Source organism: Anomaloglossus baeobatrachus, chromosome 7 (assembly GCF_048569485.1).
Source record: "Anomaloglossus baeobatrachus isolate aAnoBae1 chromosome 7, aAnoBae1.hap1, whole genome shotgun sequence".
NCBI classification, from domain to species: Eukaryota; Metazoa; Chordata; class Amphibia; order Anura; family Aromobatidae; genus Anomaloglossus; species Anomaloglossus baeobatrachus.
In genome coordinates, this window is record NC_134359.1 from 13,342,806 (window position 1) to 13,357,676 (window position 14,871).

Below are 14,871 nucleotides of genomic sequence, written 5' to 3' on the forward strand. Positions count from 1 at the left end.
AAGAGTGGCTATCGAGCATGGGATACTGAGTGATACGGTAGCACCCGCATCCCACTTTGCCGTCGCCAGGGTATTTAAGAGACCAGCAGCAGACCAAACCTCTGCCCTGGTCTATGAGGCCCCAGGTACAGCTTTGTTCACACACTATAAAGGGTCTCTCCAGAATAATCAGTCCCTTTTATATTGCAGTGAATTATTTCTCTAAATTATCGTCACTTCAGAAAACTCATCATTCTAGAAGATTCTCATTAAAGAAGACGCTCCGGTTATAATCTCTGCAAATTGTACTGAAGACGTTGCAGAAGGCAAAAATCCAGAAACCGATTCCCAATCCGTCTTTATGTAAAACAATGAATCGTCTGAAGTTCAATCCAAGTTCCCAATTCCTTAACTCACACAAACATTAATGTCCCATATGACTACTTGTCCCTCTAGAAGGAAGTCTCTTTATAAGATCCTAATATCCATCTCATCAGAGTTCCAGAAAGAACTGATACATCAGCTGCACCCAGGACCAGGGACAAGGTGACCTATGCAGATGAAACCTATATCCCCTACCCACCCTTACCTTAACCCTCATCTCCCAAGTAGAGCAATGAGTCAGAGACTAAGGTAGCAAGACCCGTAACGCACCCCCCTACAAAGGGTCGGGTAAGTTCTGACAACCACCTTCAGTGCGCTGAATGCCTGCAGCCAGAGGAAGGCGCCGGGCAGCCGCACACATTCTCTAATATCAGGTTGTTTTTTCCCAACGTGCGCCCCCCCCCCTCCTCGGAAGGCCTACCCTGTCTACCCGGCCTGGCCGCAAAACCCTAACAGGACCACCCAAGATGCCCAACTCTACTGAAATTGTCTCTCCAGTAAAGGAGACAAACTCTAGCGCAGCGCCACCTATTGGAAGTAGCGATCCTAAAAGTCACAAGTGGATTTTTAACAATCCTTTGCAATATGACTCAGGATATAAGACATTATCTAATCTCTCACCAAAGTGCTCACTAAGAAGTCATATAGGTCGTGCGGACCAATGTGCTGGAGAAGACACTCACAACTTATATCATGGACTCCACTCAGAAGTTATTCACAAATCTCCAAAACCATCCAATAGACACTCAATGAACACTCTAGAAAATATATCCCCATAGGAACTTCTCATTTATCAGCCTTCATTACTATCACAGTGAAGTGAAAGACACCGGCACCAACAGATACCGAAACCCGAGTCTGGAGCCGTAAGAACACAGCTTTCTAAAATGCAGATATTTATGAAAAGAGCTCCGTAATTAGGTCCCCATTCCAGAGGACGTCATTCTAGAATGTATCTGCTCTACTTCACTCCAGTAAATGACTACAAGGTTTCCCTATAAAGATACTTTATAATACAACTCTTTTAGAAGGTCCTTCTTTAACGAGACATTTGTGTAGAAGTCGCTAATTAATCTAGAATATAAACACTTCAATAGAAATGGTCTTTCCTCACGAAAGATATTTCTCTAGAAAGGAATCACTCATATTTTTTTTTCCAGAAGTTACACATTTCAGGGGACATTCAGGACTGTGCTCAGGAAAAGCAGACTGCCCTTTCAGAAAAAACCCACTCGGTGACAAGCCCATCTCAATCCAGAAACAGAACTGCAGATGGCACATCAGAACAATCGTGGCCTCTAATCACTGGGTCTTCTCCAATCATAAGAGGCTGCAAAAAATATGTTTGCACTTGTAGTTGTTCTTTTAAAGCAGGAGAGCCATAGATTGGAGACTAGTGTTGAGCGGATCCGAACTGTAAAAATTCGGATCCGCGCGATTTCAGCATCCGATCTGGGTCCGACCCAGACGCAGGATTCCGGCTGCACAATCCGGATCCGGGTTTTGTTTTTTTTTCCCCGGATTCTGGATCAGATCCGGACTTCTTGTACAACCCGCGACGGATCCGCCGGACCCGGATTATTAGAAGTCCGCTCAACTCTATTGGAGACCACCGCTCTAGATCAAACTCCATCTAGAAGACACAGTAGAATGAAATGACTCCCACCAGAAGGAGCTCCTAAACCCAGAAGATGCAGCCCCTCAGTAATCACTCACTCTCGCGGTCTCCAGCAGGTCCTCGTCCACCGCTCTGGATTTTAGTCTCCACTTTCCATTTCTTGACATAGAAATAAAACTTTTCATGGATTAAACCTACGAGCGCTCACATCCAGAACACAAGACAGACACCGCGCATCGTCGTCACAGATTTTAATGTGACAGTAAAAGCACAAAATGTTCAACCTGTCGGAAAGAGACAAAATCTAACAACACGGATCAGAATTTCCTTTCGTAAACCTTACAAATTGCATACATTTTTTTTCAACAATTTGGCCAAAATTTCTGCGAATTGTTTCCTAGCAGCCGGATGAAACTCTCCTGAGATCCGCTGATCTGGAGCTGATAATGGCGGGAGCAAATGTTAGTTACCAAATTATATAAAGCATCTGAGTGATAACTTTTGGGGGTGATGACTTATATTTACTCCAAATTTATAAAGACACTAAAACTTGTTCTGGGGTAGAAAACTGTAGGCAGCGTGTGAACGATCAGGATAGATCCAAACACAAGGGGCTTCTTTGTATCACTTTTATTTTTAATTTGCGCCAGTATTTTTAGGGAACCAAGCGGAGTATTAGATTTTAGCAATGTTTATTAGTTTGAGATCCAAAATTGATTTTTGTTTTAATTATGGTAGTAATGGATCAACTTAAAAAATATACACGACTCACAACACATTCGGGATATTTGGCTTTCAAGTGAAATTTATGTAAAATGAAAAAAGTTCAGGTTACAGAGATATTTTATCATGAAGTCGGGCAATAAGTAGAAGCAGCAATGGAGATTTCCTCATGTCAAACTATTTAATGAAACAAAAGCCAACACCAGTGCTGGCTATAACCCTCCACCCATGTTAGTGTCTCAATAACTTGTCATGTAGTCTTGAGCATCAATTCCAGCTGACAGCGGCGCCTGCCTCCTGATGGTCTCCAGTAGAGTTACTGTCTGTTGAGGCATGGTATCCTACTCTTCTTGAAGGGCGGCCCTCAGGCCATTGAGGTTCTGGGGTGCAGAGTTACGGCCTCTACATGGTAACTCAGCTCTTCTCATAGGTTTTCTATGGGATTCAGATCTGGAGAAAGTGCAGCCGTTACCATTTGAGGTCCCCCAGTCTTCAGCAGCCGTTCCCTGATGATGCAACCTGATGAGCTGGAGCATTGTCTTCCATGAAGTTGATATTAGGCCGGTGTGGTTCATGCAGAGGCACAATTACTGGAGTAAGGATGTTATTCCAGTAGTCGGGGCTGTCACTGTACCATTTAACACAGTGTAGAGCCGTTCTGTACTGACCAGATACCGGTCCACACTAACACCACCACCAAAGGCTCGTCTGGTGACAGCAGCGGCTGATGCACAATGCTTTGCTGGACATCTCCAACAGCGCTGGCGGCCATCATTACTGCTTAGTGTGAATCGACTTTCATCAGTGACCAGCACTGAGGCCCCTGGTCCCTCATCCAACATAGATGACGCCTGTGCTTGGTGGTGTGGTCAGGTACTGTACGTAGATGACATCTGTGCCTGGTGGTGTGATTAGGTATGTAGATGACATCTGTGCCTGGTGGTGTGGTCAGGTACTGTATGTAGATGACGCCTGTGCCTGGTGGTGTGGTCAGGTACGTAGATGACATCTGTGCCTGGTGGTGTGGTCAGGTGCTGTACGTAGATGACATCTGTGCCTGGTGGTGTGGTCAGGTACGTAGATGACATCTGTGCCTGGTGGTGTGGTCAGGTACTGTACGTAGATGACGCCTGTGCCTGGTGATGTGGTCAGGTACTGTACGTAGATGACATCTGTGCCTGGTGGTGTGGTCAGGTACTTAGATGACATCTGTGCCTGGTGGTGTGGTCAGGTACTTAGATGACATCTGTGCCTGGTGGTGTGGTCAGGTACCTTGCAGATCGTCTAGCACACAGACCACACTGATGTAAACGATCTTGATGGTCAGACGTGACACTTGGATGACTCATCTCCCTTAAATGTGCCTAGAGTTGTGTGAAATTCATCATCCGGTTCTGAAGGGCATTGCTCACAATGAAGATGAAGCGGTCATCAGTGTGGGATGTGGCCAGAGGACGTCTATACTCTGCCTTTCTGTGACTCTTCCAGTCTCTCTATATCTGTGTATATCCTGCTGGTGACACTCTGTGACACTCTCTAAGCTCAGTGGCCACCTCATTGCCTTTCTGTGACTCTTCCAGTCTCTCTATATCTCTGTATATCCTGCTGGTGACACTCTGTGACACTCTCTAAGCTCAGTGGCCACCTCATTGCCTTTCTGTGACTCTTCCAGTCTCTCTGTGTCTCTGTACAACCTGCTGGTGACACTCTGTGACACTCTAAGCTCAGTGGCCATTTCCGTCTGAGAACCTCCTGCTTGAAGCCTCACAATGGCGCGGCGCTGCTGATCAATTGTTAGGTGTCGTCTTGGTCTCATGATGAGGAGGACGAATTAATACCAATTCTAACTGAACCCTGAAATTTCTTGGGGGATTCATGTATCAAACACCTTCTGTGAATTTTACCATTAAGCTCCTTGTTTGAGAACAGCAAGTTGTGCAAAACGTCCTGAAACATTGAACAGATGGACATGAGCATCCAAAACTGCAGAGACGGTCACATTAAGGTCATCTGTAGAGGTCATTGTAGGGTCATCTTGAAATTTCACTCGAAAGCCGAATGTCCCTAACGTTTTGTGAGTAGTGTGTATTATTGCGATTGATGCCACTACAAATCACCTGCGTAGTTTATATATTGGTGATTACACCGGGACATAAATACATGGAGTCCAATGGACGCAGCAGAGCTGAGGGAGCCGCTTAGTGTGATGAGTTGTACGGTCATATCACACTGTGCTGTGCGGTCATCTTCTGTAGCACAAAAGAAATAAGTCCAGCTCTGCTACGTCCTTGGCTTTCTCAGCACTGGAAGCTCAGACTGTATCAGGCTCTAGAGGTTACAATGTCTTGATCTCGTGGCTGTTGCAATCCCCACCATTGTGCCGTACGACATTGCTCTGCTACTTTCTCTTTGCTTGGTCCCTTAAAGAGGTCGTCTCATCTTGTTAAATGGCTAATATTACAAAGTGTTAGTAAAAACAATCAACTTTACAATTTACCTCTTATTAAATATTCTCTCTGTTCTCAACAATGGAAGGGATTTCTAGTTTTGGAATTGACAGCTTGTTGCTATGGTTACCAGCCACCTCTGCAGTTTCTTAGCAGTGGCCTGTTTCCTAGACAGGGGGCATACGCTTACAAGTTCTTTGCTTTAGAGCTTGCAAATGCCACTCTGAAGCCTCTCGATCTCCCACACCCATCTCTTATAGCACCAAGGAGCACAAAGATGGGGCCGGCAGGGTGACCGTGCCGCAAAGATGGGGCTGGCAGGGTGACCGTGCCGCAAAGATGAGTCCGGCAGGGTGACCGTGCCGCAAAGATGGGGCCGGCAGGATGACCGTGCCGCAAAGATGGGGCCGGCAGGGTGACCGTGCCGCAAAGATGGGGCCGGCAGGGTGACCGTGCCGCAAAGATGGGGCCGGCAGGGTGACCGTGCCGCAAAGATGGGGCCGGCAGCATGACCGTGCCGCAAAGATGGGGCCGGCAGCATGACCGTGCCGCAAAGATGGGGCCGGCAGCATGACTGTGCCGCTGTGTGATCTGTCAATCATCAGGAGTGCACCGTCCCCAGATAACAGGGAGCCAAGAAGTCAGAGGGCGGCGGAGACGCAACATGAGAACGGCCCTTTATGAAGCCATGTTTAGGGTTTGACCGCTTATCCTTGTGCTCCGGTAATAACCATGAAGTCACCGCGGATTATTAACGGCTTCAGGGAAATAATAACATCACCAATTCCTGCCATTATACAGACATCTGAGTAATCCACCCGACCATACAAAAATCAATTGAGCCGTAAACTGAAGGTTTCTTGTTACAAAAACAATGGAGTAAATTGAAACAATGTATCACTTCTGATAAAGGATTAGAGCCTAGGAGAGACTTAACATAATGGCCAAGGCATTTTGGCTCTTACACAAAATTGGTCAGGCTTTACCTGCTGCTGCTTGACCTTGAGCTTCAGCTCATAAAGGTTTTGGATAGAATCACCACCTCCACCCTCCGGAATATGTCGGCTGCACTGGATCGGAGGTCATGTATTCTAGCAATGCCGTGTATATGGATAGAATTTTATGCTAGAATAGTTTTAGTAAGTGAATATTTGATTTTGGGAGATTCCATAAAGCAGCAGCAGATAAAATCCCAAACTCCTGTAAAGGGGAATTTACTTATTCTATGTTAGTAGTAAAAATGTGGTAAAGAATTATCACCTGAATCTGAGAAGAAAAAGAAACAGTCACGAGTCAATGTTTTCCTGTAAAACGGGAATATACAAAATTGTACGGGCTTTACAGGCTGCAACCTGACCCTGAGAATCAGGAAACATAACAATGCAATTCTTACAGGTGTAAAGGATTGTAAAATTGTGCTGAATTTAGTAATTTGTAAGAATTTACTTTTGCTTCCCTCCATTGGGAAATCATTTGTGCTAGAAATCTTTTACTGTAGGAACAATTGGGGTAAACATTTTGCAGGAAAAGTTCATGAATGTGAGAGCGAGGACCCAGAAAGGTTTCTTATTTGCTTTCCTGATCAATAAAAAAGGATAGTAAAGTGAATTGTGGCGGCTTTACCTGCTGCACGCTGACGCTGAGCGTCGAGACCTAAAAACCTCATCACCTAAACTGAAGAAGACAGAATCTCCGGAGCTCAGCGCCCGAATTATCAAAAACATGGAACAGAAAACACCTTTGTGCTTATGCTGCATTTCTGCCGAGCAGAGGTTGGAACAGTGGAAACTCTGGGATTGCAGACAGAAATTGCTAAACGTTGGGCTTCTCACGGGGCCGAATCAACCTCCCCATGTGGATTTGGTGACTGCAAGAACCTCCGGATCACATGAGTGCAATAGTCATGCTACTACATCCTATCAGGATGCGGTCCATATTGCACTTTGGACCAGGCTGGACCAGCACAACACCTTCCGTGACCTCCTTCGCACCTTCTCTCCTCCAGAAGGCTGAGCTGAGGCATTGATCTTCAAGACAAGGCACACATCTCCCAGGTAAGGCCCTCGGGTAACTCAGACCGTGGTCACTCTCATCACAAACTCTCTGCTAGTACTAGTTTGGCTCCTCTGTTCGTGTGGTCTGAGATGGCTGAGGATGTGAAAAAAAGAGTAAGCACAGTGATGGTCCGACATGGCGCCCCCATGCCCACCACTGTCCCCAGGCGTGGAATTATTGGCTGTGCCCGCAGTGGTAATGGCGGAGTTATTAGTCTGGGTTGAAGTGCGTTGGTTTGTGCGTTGGCTACTTCCTAATTTCTGATCCTCCAGATCTTTAGTCTTGTCATAGTTGAGAACTTTCCACTGTTGGTTTACAGCTTGCCAGCGCTTAAATATCCGATAAACTGAAGGTCCTTCATGAATAATCAGTCCTGCAAAGAAGCAGAAATAGAGATGAATAAAAGGACAAGAATGTAACATGTAAGGCGTGTATATAACAGAGTGTGCATAACATACTGCCCCTATGTACAAGAATATAACTGCTATAATACTGCCCCTATTTACAAGAATATATCTACTATAATACTGCCCCCTATGTACAAGAATATAACTACTATAATACTGCCCCTATATACAAGAATATAACTACTATAATACTGCCCCCTATGTACAAGAATATAACTACTATAATACTGCCCCATGTACAAGAATATAACTACTATAATACTGCCTCTATGTACAAGAATATAACTACTATAATACTGCCTCTATGCAGGGCTGTATTTTGCCTTCGTGCTGCCCTAGGCACTTTAAGTGGTCGCGCCCCTTAGTGACAACGTAAAACTGAGTTTTCGCACACGACATCTGTTTAAGGCAGATCTACTCTGTAGCACACTTTAAAAAGTATCAATAAGAAACGAACCCCCCCCCCCCAATGGGAATCACCACAGGCACATCAAAACATAGCATGAGTATAAAATATTCCCACCACACCGTCCCCACTTATATACTGTGACTGACACTGCCCCTAATAAACACCACACTGCCCTCCCTTATAAACTACTGTATATCCACCACACATTCCTCGATTATGAAATATGATCTGTACATTGTGAGGAGGGAGCAGCATGATGTGAGGACAATGTCCCATGCATTCTGCCCCCTCCTCACAATGTCCCATGCATGCTGCCCCCTCCTCACAATGTCCCATGCATGCTGCCCCCTCCTCACAATGTCCCATGCATGCTGCCCCCTCCTCACAATGTCCCATGCATGCTGCCCCCTCCTCACAATGTCCCATGCATGCTGCCCCCTCCTCACAATGTCCCATGCATGCTGCCCCCTCCTCACAATGTCCCATGCATGCTGCCCCCTCCTCACAATGTCCCATGCATGCTGCTCCCTCGTCACAATGTCCCATGCATGCTGCTCCCTCCTCACAATGTCCCATGCTTGCTGCCCCCTCCTCACAATGTCCCATGCATGCTGCCCCCTCCTCACAATGTCCCATGAATGCTGCCCCCTCCTCACAATGTCCCTTGCATGCTGCCCCCTCCTCACAATGTCCCATGCATGCTGCCCCCTCCTCACAATGTCCCATGCATGCTGCCCCCTCCTCACAATGTCCCATGCATGCTGCCCCCTCCTCACAATGTCCCATGCATGCTGCTCCCTCCTCACAATGTCCCTTGCATGCTGCCCCCTCCTCACAATGTCCCTTGCATGCTGCCCCCTCCTCACAATGTCCCATGCATGCTGCCCCCTCCTCACAATGTCCCATGCATGCTGCCCCCTCCTCACAATGTCCCATGCATGCTGCTCTCTCCTCACAATGTCCCATGCATGCTGCCCCCTCTTCACAATGTCCCATGCGTGCTGCTCCCTCCTCACAATGTCCCATGCATGCTGCCCCTCCTCACAATGTCCCATGCATGCTGCTCCCTCCTCACAATGTCTCATGCATGCTGCCCCCTCCTCACAATGTCTCATGTATGCTGCTCCCTCCTCACAATGTCCCATGAATGCTGCTCCCTCCTCACAATGTCTCATGCATGCTGCCCCCTCCTCACAATGTCTCATGTATGCTGCTCCCGCCTCACAATGTCCCATGCATGCTGCTCCCTCCTCACAATGTCCCATGCATGCTGCTCCCTCCGCACAATGTCTCATGCTTGATGCTCCCTCCTCACAATGTCCCATGCATGCTGCTCCCTCCTCACAATGTCCCATGCATGCTGCTCCTTCCTCACAATGTCCCATGCATGCTGCTCCCTCCTCACAATGTCTCATGCATGCTGCCCCCTCCTCAGTGTCCCATGCATGCTGCCCCCTTCTCACAATGTCCCATGCATGCTGCCACCTCCTCACAATGTCTCATGCATGCTGCCCCCTCCTCAGTGTCCCATGCATGCTGCCCCCTTCTCACAATGTCCCATGCATGCTGTCCCTCTCCATGAGCTCCTAATGCTGCCTTCCTCTTTTCCATAATGAGACCTTCATGTTGCCCCACTCATGCTAAGACCACCACACTAACGCTTATGCTGAGACCCCCCACACACACACTACCCCACTCTTGATATTGACTCCCCTACATTGCTCCACTCCATACTGATCCCACACATGCTGCCCCTTCTTCACAATGAGCTCCCAATGCTGCCCCCTCTTATTCTGAGTCCTTACACTCCCCCCACCCAATCGATTTTGTCATTGCACTATCCCTCATCCCTTGTCCTCTGTCTCTAGCATTAGCCCCTCTCTCCCACTTCCCCAGCATCAGCCTCTCTCCCCCAGCATCAGCCTCTATCTTCCCTCAGCATCAGCCTCTCTTCCCCAGTCTCAGCCTTTGCCTCCCCCCAGCCTCAGCCTGCCCCAGTCTCCGCCTCAGCCTCCCTCCAGTCTCAGCCTCAGCCTCCCTCAAGTCTCAGCCTCAGCCTCCCTCCAGTCTCAGCCTCAGCCTCCCTCCAGCCTCCCCCCAGTCTCTGCCTCTGCCTCCCTCCAGCCTCCCCCCAGTCTCTGCCTCTGCCTCCCTCCAGCCTCCCCCCAGTCTCAGCCTCAGCCTCCCTCCAGTCTCAGCCTCAGCCTCCCTCCAGCCTCCCCCCAGTCTCAGCCTCAGTCTCCCTCCAGCCTCCCCCCAGTCTCAGCCTCCCTCCAGTCTCAGCCTCTGCCTCCCTCAAGTCTCAGCCTCAGCCTCCCTCCAGTCTCAGCCTCAGCCTCCCTCCAGCCTCCCCCCAGTCTCTGCCTCTGCCTCCCTCCAGCCTCCCCCCAGTCTCTGCCTCTGCCTCCCTCCAGCCTCCCCCCAGTCTCAGCCTCAGCCTCCCTCCAGTCTCAGCCTCAGCCTCCCTCCAGCCTCCCCCCAGTCTCAGCCTCTGCCTCCCTGCAGTCTCTGCCTCTGCCTCCCTCCAGCCTCCCCCCAGTCTCTGCCTCTGCCTCCCTCCAGCCTCCCCCCAGTCTCAGCCTCTGCCTCCCTCCAGCCTCTTCCCAGTCTCTGCCTCTGCCTCCCTCCAGCCTCCCCCCAGTCTCTGCCTCTGCCTCCCTCCAGCCTCCCCACAGTCTCTCCCTCTGCCTCCCTCCAGTCTCCCCCCAGTCTCAGCCTCTGCCTCCCTCCAGCCTCCCCCCAGTCTCTGCCTCTGCCTCCCTCCAGCCTCCCCCCAGTCTCAGCCTCTGCCTCTCTCCAGCCTCCCCCAGTCTCAGCCTCTGCCTCCCTCCAGCCTCCCCCCAGTCTCTGCCTCTGCCTCCCTCCAGCCTCCCCCCCAGTCTCTGCCTCTGCCTCCCTCCAGCCTCCCCCAGTCTCAGCCTCTGCCTCCCTCCAGCCTCCCCACAGTCTCAGCCTCTGCCTCCCTCCAGTCTCAGCCTCTGCCTCCCTCCAGCCTCCCCCCAGTCTCAGCCTCTGCCTCTCTCCAGTCTCAGCCTCTGCCTCCCTCCAGCCTCCCCCCAGTCTCAGCCACTGCCTCCCTCCAGTCTCAGCCTCTGCCTACCTCCAGCCTCCCCCCAGTCTCAGCCTCTGCCTCCCTCCAGCCTCCCCCCAGTCTCAGCCTCTGCCTCCCTCCAGCCTCCCCCCAGTCTCAGCCTCTGCCTACCTCCAGTATCTGCCTTTGCCGCCTCCCCCCCCCGCATGCGCAGATCTCTGGTCTGCATTAGAGACACTCCCACGCTCCTTATGAATCCACTTACCTGCTCCAGTGCCCGCCGCCATCTTCCTGGCTCACGTGAGTATCCTCTTCTGACACCGGCTTCCATCACGGCGTCCTCCACGGCGTCCTGCTGTGAGCTCTGCATGTGACGTCCACACAGCAGTGGACGCAGCACAGAGGAAGGAGCTGATTGGCGCGCGCCTGTGACCCCGGAAGTGCAGGCGCCGGCAGTTCCGGGGTCAATCAGCTCCCTGTGCTCGGCGGCCACAAAAAAAAAAATGTAAAAAAAAAAAAAAAAAAATTTTTTTTTTTTTTTTTTGCTGCCAGAAGGTGCCGCCCCTCACAATCTGCCGCCCTAGGCACCGGACCACGGGTGCCTAATGGTAAATACTGCCCTGCCTCTATGTACAAGAATATAACTACTATAATACTGCCCTCTATGTACAAGAATATACCTACTATAATACTGCCCCATGTATAAGAATATAACTGCTATAATACTGCCCCTATTTACAAGAATATAACTGCTATAATACTGCCCCATGTACAAGAATATAACTGCTATAATACTGCCCCATGTATAAGAATATAACTGCTATAATACTGCCCCTATTTACAAGAATATAACTGCTATAATACTGCCCCATGTACAATAATATAACTGCTATAATACTGCCCCTATGTACAAGAATATAACTACTATAATACTGCCCCTATATACAAGAATATAACTACTATAATACTGCCCCTATGTATAAGAATAAATCTACTATAATACTGCCCCCTATGTACAAGAATATAACTACTATAATACTGACCCTATATATAAGAATATAACTGCTATAATACTGCCCCTATTTACAAGAATATAACTGCTATAATACTGCCCCATGTATAAGAATATAACTGCTATAATACTGCCCCTATTTACAAGAATATAACTGCTATAATACTGCCCCTATGTATAAGAATAAATCTACTATAATACTGCCCCCTATGTACAAGAATATAACTACTATAATACTGACCCTATATATAAGAATATAACTACTATAATACTGCCCCTATGTACAAGAATATAACTGCTATAATACTGCTCCTATGTACAAGAATATATCTACTATAATACTGCCCCATGTACAAGAATATAACTACTATAATTCTGCCCCTATATACAAGAATAAATCTACTATAATACTGCCCCCTATATACAAGAATAAATCTACTATAATACTGCCCCCTATGTACAAGAATACAACTACTATAATACTGCCCCATGTACAAGAATATAACTATTATAATACTGCCCCCTATGTACAAGAATATAACTACTATAATACTGCTCCTATGTACAAGAATAAATCTACTATAATACTGCTCCTATGTACAAGAATATAACTACTATAATACTGCCCCCTATGTACAAGAATATAACTACTATAATACTGCCCCTATGTACAAGAATATAACTACTATAATACTGCCCCTATGTACAAGAATATAACTACTATAATACTGCCCCTATGTACAAGAATATAACTACTATAATACTGCCCCTATGTACAAGAATATAACTACTATAATACTGCCCCTATGTACAAGAATATAACTACTATAATACTGCTCCAATGTACAAGAATATAACTACTATAATACTGCTCCTATGTACAAGAATATAACTACTATAATACTGCCCCTATGTACAAGAATATAACAACTATAATACTGCTCCTATGTACAAGAATATAACTACTATAATACTGCCCCCTATGTAGAAGAATATAACTACTATAATACTGCTCCTATGTACAAGAATATAACTACTATAATACTGCTCCTGAAAAACCCACACACAATCGGAGAGTTTTATGAAGCTAAATGAGCCAGGATGCTGCAGCAAGTCTTTTATGACTTATATTATATATATTATGTGTTTTAGACACATTCTTCTTCCTGTTTGACAAGGGGGTGTGGCTTCTCTGGATAGGGGTGTGCTTTTTGTTTCCTAACTGTGGTCAAAAAAATGTGTCAAAAGTTTGCCACAATATAAGTGCTAAGAGTTGGTGTAAACTGAGACTGGAAAGTCTAAAAATGTTCCGAATTCATCAATGAGAATCAGAGAATAGGATAAATCTGATGAGTTTAGGGCTGTCCCATGTCGCTCTCTTTAGCGCTACTGATCCATACGTATTGATAAATCAGCCTCAATATTTCTCCTCTTTATATATGACTGTTACTGGTGTAATGAAGAGTGCATACATGACGCTCTGCCCCCGATCCGCAGCAATGTCCGCCCCTATACCCCTCCTTTGGGTCTGGTTCTTCCCTCTGGCTCCGGCACAGGATACAATCACCCCCCACTGTGAGGACAAGAAGACGAGTCGCATCCAAGCCCCGAATTCATCCATCTGGAGAAATGAGCCGCGTCTTGTTTGTGTTTCCTCTCCTTTCAGTACTTAAAATTGGGTATTGATTTTTTTGTATTGAAATCAGGAAGCAGCTGAATGAGCGATGGAGGCGAGGAGCCGCTACAAACAGAAGCTAAGAGGCGCGAGCGATGGAGGCGAGGAGCCGCTACAAACAGAAGCTAAGAGGCGCGAGCGATGGAGGCGAGGAGCCGCTACAAACAGAAGCAAAGAGGCGCGAGCAATGGAGGCGAGGAGCCGCTACAAAAAGAAGCGAAGAGGCGCGAGCGATGGAGGCGAGGAGCCGCTACAAACAGAAGCTAAGAGGCGCGAGCGATGGAGGCGAGGAGCCGCTACAAACAGAAGCTAAGAGGCACGAGCGATGGAGGCGAGGAGCCGCTACAAACAGAAGCTAAGAGGCGCGAGCGATGGAGGCGAGGAGCCGCTACAAACAGAAGCTAAGAGGCGCGAGCGATGGTGGCGAGGAGCCGCTACAAACAGAAGCGAAGAGGCACGAGCGATGGAGGCGAGGAGCCGCTACAAAAACAGAAGCTAAGAGGCGCGAGCGATGGAGGCGAGGAGCCGCTACAAACAGAAGCGAAGAGGCACGAGCGATGGAGGCGAGGAGCCGCTACAAAAACAGAAGCTAAGAGGCGCGAGCGATGGAGGCGAGGAGCCGCTACAAACAGAAGATAAGAGGCGCGAGCGATGGTGGCGAGGAGCCGCTACAAACAGAAGCGAAGAGGCACGAGCAATGGAGGCGAGGAGCTGCTACAAACAGAAGCGAAGAGGCGCGAGCGATGGAGGCGAGGAGCCGCTACAAACAGAAGCGAAGAGACGCGAGCAATGGAGGCGAGGAGCCGCTAAAAACAGAAGCGAAGAGGCGCGGGCGATGGAGGCAAGGAGCCGCTACAAACAGAAGCTAATAGGCACGAGCGATGGAGGCGAGGAGCCGCTACAAACAGAAGCGAAGAGGCGCGAGCGATGGAGGCGAGGAGCCGCTACAAACAGAAGCGAAGAGGCGCGAGCGATGGAGGCGAGGAGCCGCTACAAACAGAAGCGAAGAGGCGCGAGCGATGGAGGCGAGGAGTTGCTACAAACAGAAGCGAAGAGGCGCGAGCGATGGAGGCGAGGAGCCGCTACAAACAGAAGCTAAGAGGCGCGAGCGATAGAGGCGAGGAGCCGCTA

The 14,871-nt window shown here is 48.5% G+C and overlaps 1 protein-coding gene across 1 annotated transcript in view; it reads right to left on the reverse strand.

The window, feature by feature from the left end:
• Nucleotides 1-2,254: 2,254 nt before the first annotated feature.
• The window catches only part of MARCHF4 (membrane associated ring-CH-type finger 4), a 147,904-nt gene continuing 135,287 nt past the window's right edge, over nucleotides 2,255-14,871 (reverse strand). Inside the window, exon 4 of the mRNA XM_075317042.1 lies at nucleotides 2,255-7,579. Coding sequence (XP_075173157.1) covers nucleotides 7,224-7,579 — 356 coding nt within the window. The 3' untranslated portion in view covers nucleotides 2,255-7,223. The remainder of the gene's footprint in view (nucleotides 7,580-14,871) is intronic.